Source organism: Dendrobium catenatum, unplaced genomic scaffold (genome assembly GCF_001605985.2).
Source record: "Dendrobium catenatum unplaced genomic scaffold, ASM160598v2 original_scaffold_48891, whole genome shotgun sequence".
Taxonomy (NCBI): domain Eukaryota; kingdom Viridiplantae; phylum Streptophyta; class Magnoliopsida; order Asparagales; family Orchidaceae; genus Dendrobium; species Dendrobium catenatum.
The window spans coordinates 1-1,192 of NW_021367345.1; the positions used below are offsets into that span (position 1 = coordinate 1).

A 1,192-nucleotide genomic window follows, 5' to 3' on the forward strand; every position below is an offset into this window, starting at 1 on the left:
GAGAAATGAACATACTGGATTATTTGCTGCAAGTCCACCATCAATGAGATTGAAGCTTCGAGTATTGCCATTTGAGTCTTCAGTTTCAAAGTAGTGAGCAGGCAAGTAAGTAGGTGCAGCTGAAGTTCCAATGCAGATATCTGATAGATTAGCATCCTTCAATGGAGTGGTTTTTGCCTGTAAAAAATGGAAATGATTAGCTGATGGGTTATAGCTTAATTTATTAACTTTAACTATAGATTAATTAGTATAAATTTACCTCAAATGAGGAGAAGATTGTGGGTTGAAGGAGCTTAATATCAAAAGTTGGGATAACAACATTGGTTAGAGTTTGATGAAGCTTTGTATCTCCAAGAATATCTTTAACCATAGAGTGGAGGTACTTTCCATCATATTTAGGCCCAGAAATTGCACTGAAAAAGCTCCTAGCTGAGCCAAATAACCCCAAGCCGCAGCATTTTAATTTGTTTCTATATCATCAAAACTAATAAAAATTAACATAAAATTAATTTATCTTTCTTATTGTGTTTCTTTTCTGAAATATGTGACTGTATTTCCTGCAACTTGAGTCTTTTAACCTGCTGCTAATAGGCATAAAAATAAGCTAGTTTTTTGTTGAAAAGAGTTTCAGCAGATTGATAAAATATATGAGAGTGCAAAGCTTAGATACAGTTTTTATGAACAATCTCTTATAATAAAGTCCCAAATGAAGAAATTAAGGTTTAGTTTGGGACAGTTTTCGTACTGCTTCTTAAAGCAGTTTTTAGTTTTTATATTAAAAAGTTGCTTTAAAAAACAGTAAGAAAATCGTCATAAATGAAGCCCAATAAAGTAGTTATGATTCAACTAACCCATTTTGAGGAAAGATCTTAGGCGATTGCTTTAAATAGAAATCTTTGATATCTTTGGCTGAATACATTGGCCGATTACTCTTATTAGGAGCAGTTAGCATTGTGGTCACTAAACCACCAGTGCTTGTTCCAGCAATCACATCAAAATAGTCTGCAAGCCTTGCTTCCTCTCCATCAAGCTCCTGTAATTATAGCCCAACCCCGTCTCTTAATTAATTATACTTCCAAAAAGTTTAAGAAAAGAAAACAGATTAACTCATAATTAAGCAGATCATTAGAGAAAAAAAAATTCATACTTGAAGCTTGGATTCAAGAAAGGCAAGAATGATTCCTGGAATAAT

At 33.1% G+C, this 1,192-nt stretch overlaps 1 protein-coding gene across 1 annotated transcript; it reads right to left on the reverse strand.

Annotated features, from left to right (window-relative positions):
- Positions 1-11: 11 nt before the first annotated feature.
- Positions 12-1,189, reverse strand: LOC110098412 (patatin-like protein 2; the record flags this gene model as incomplete). The annotated part of the gene is made up of 4 exons (XM_020825238.1): positions 12-177; positions 260-470; positions 852-1,033; positions 1,148-1,189. Coding segments are annotated over 4 exons (601 nt in total), but the record flags the coding sequence as incomplete, so codon positions are not given.
- Between the last annotated feature and the right edge of the window lie 3 nt (positions 1,190-1,192).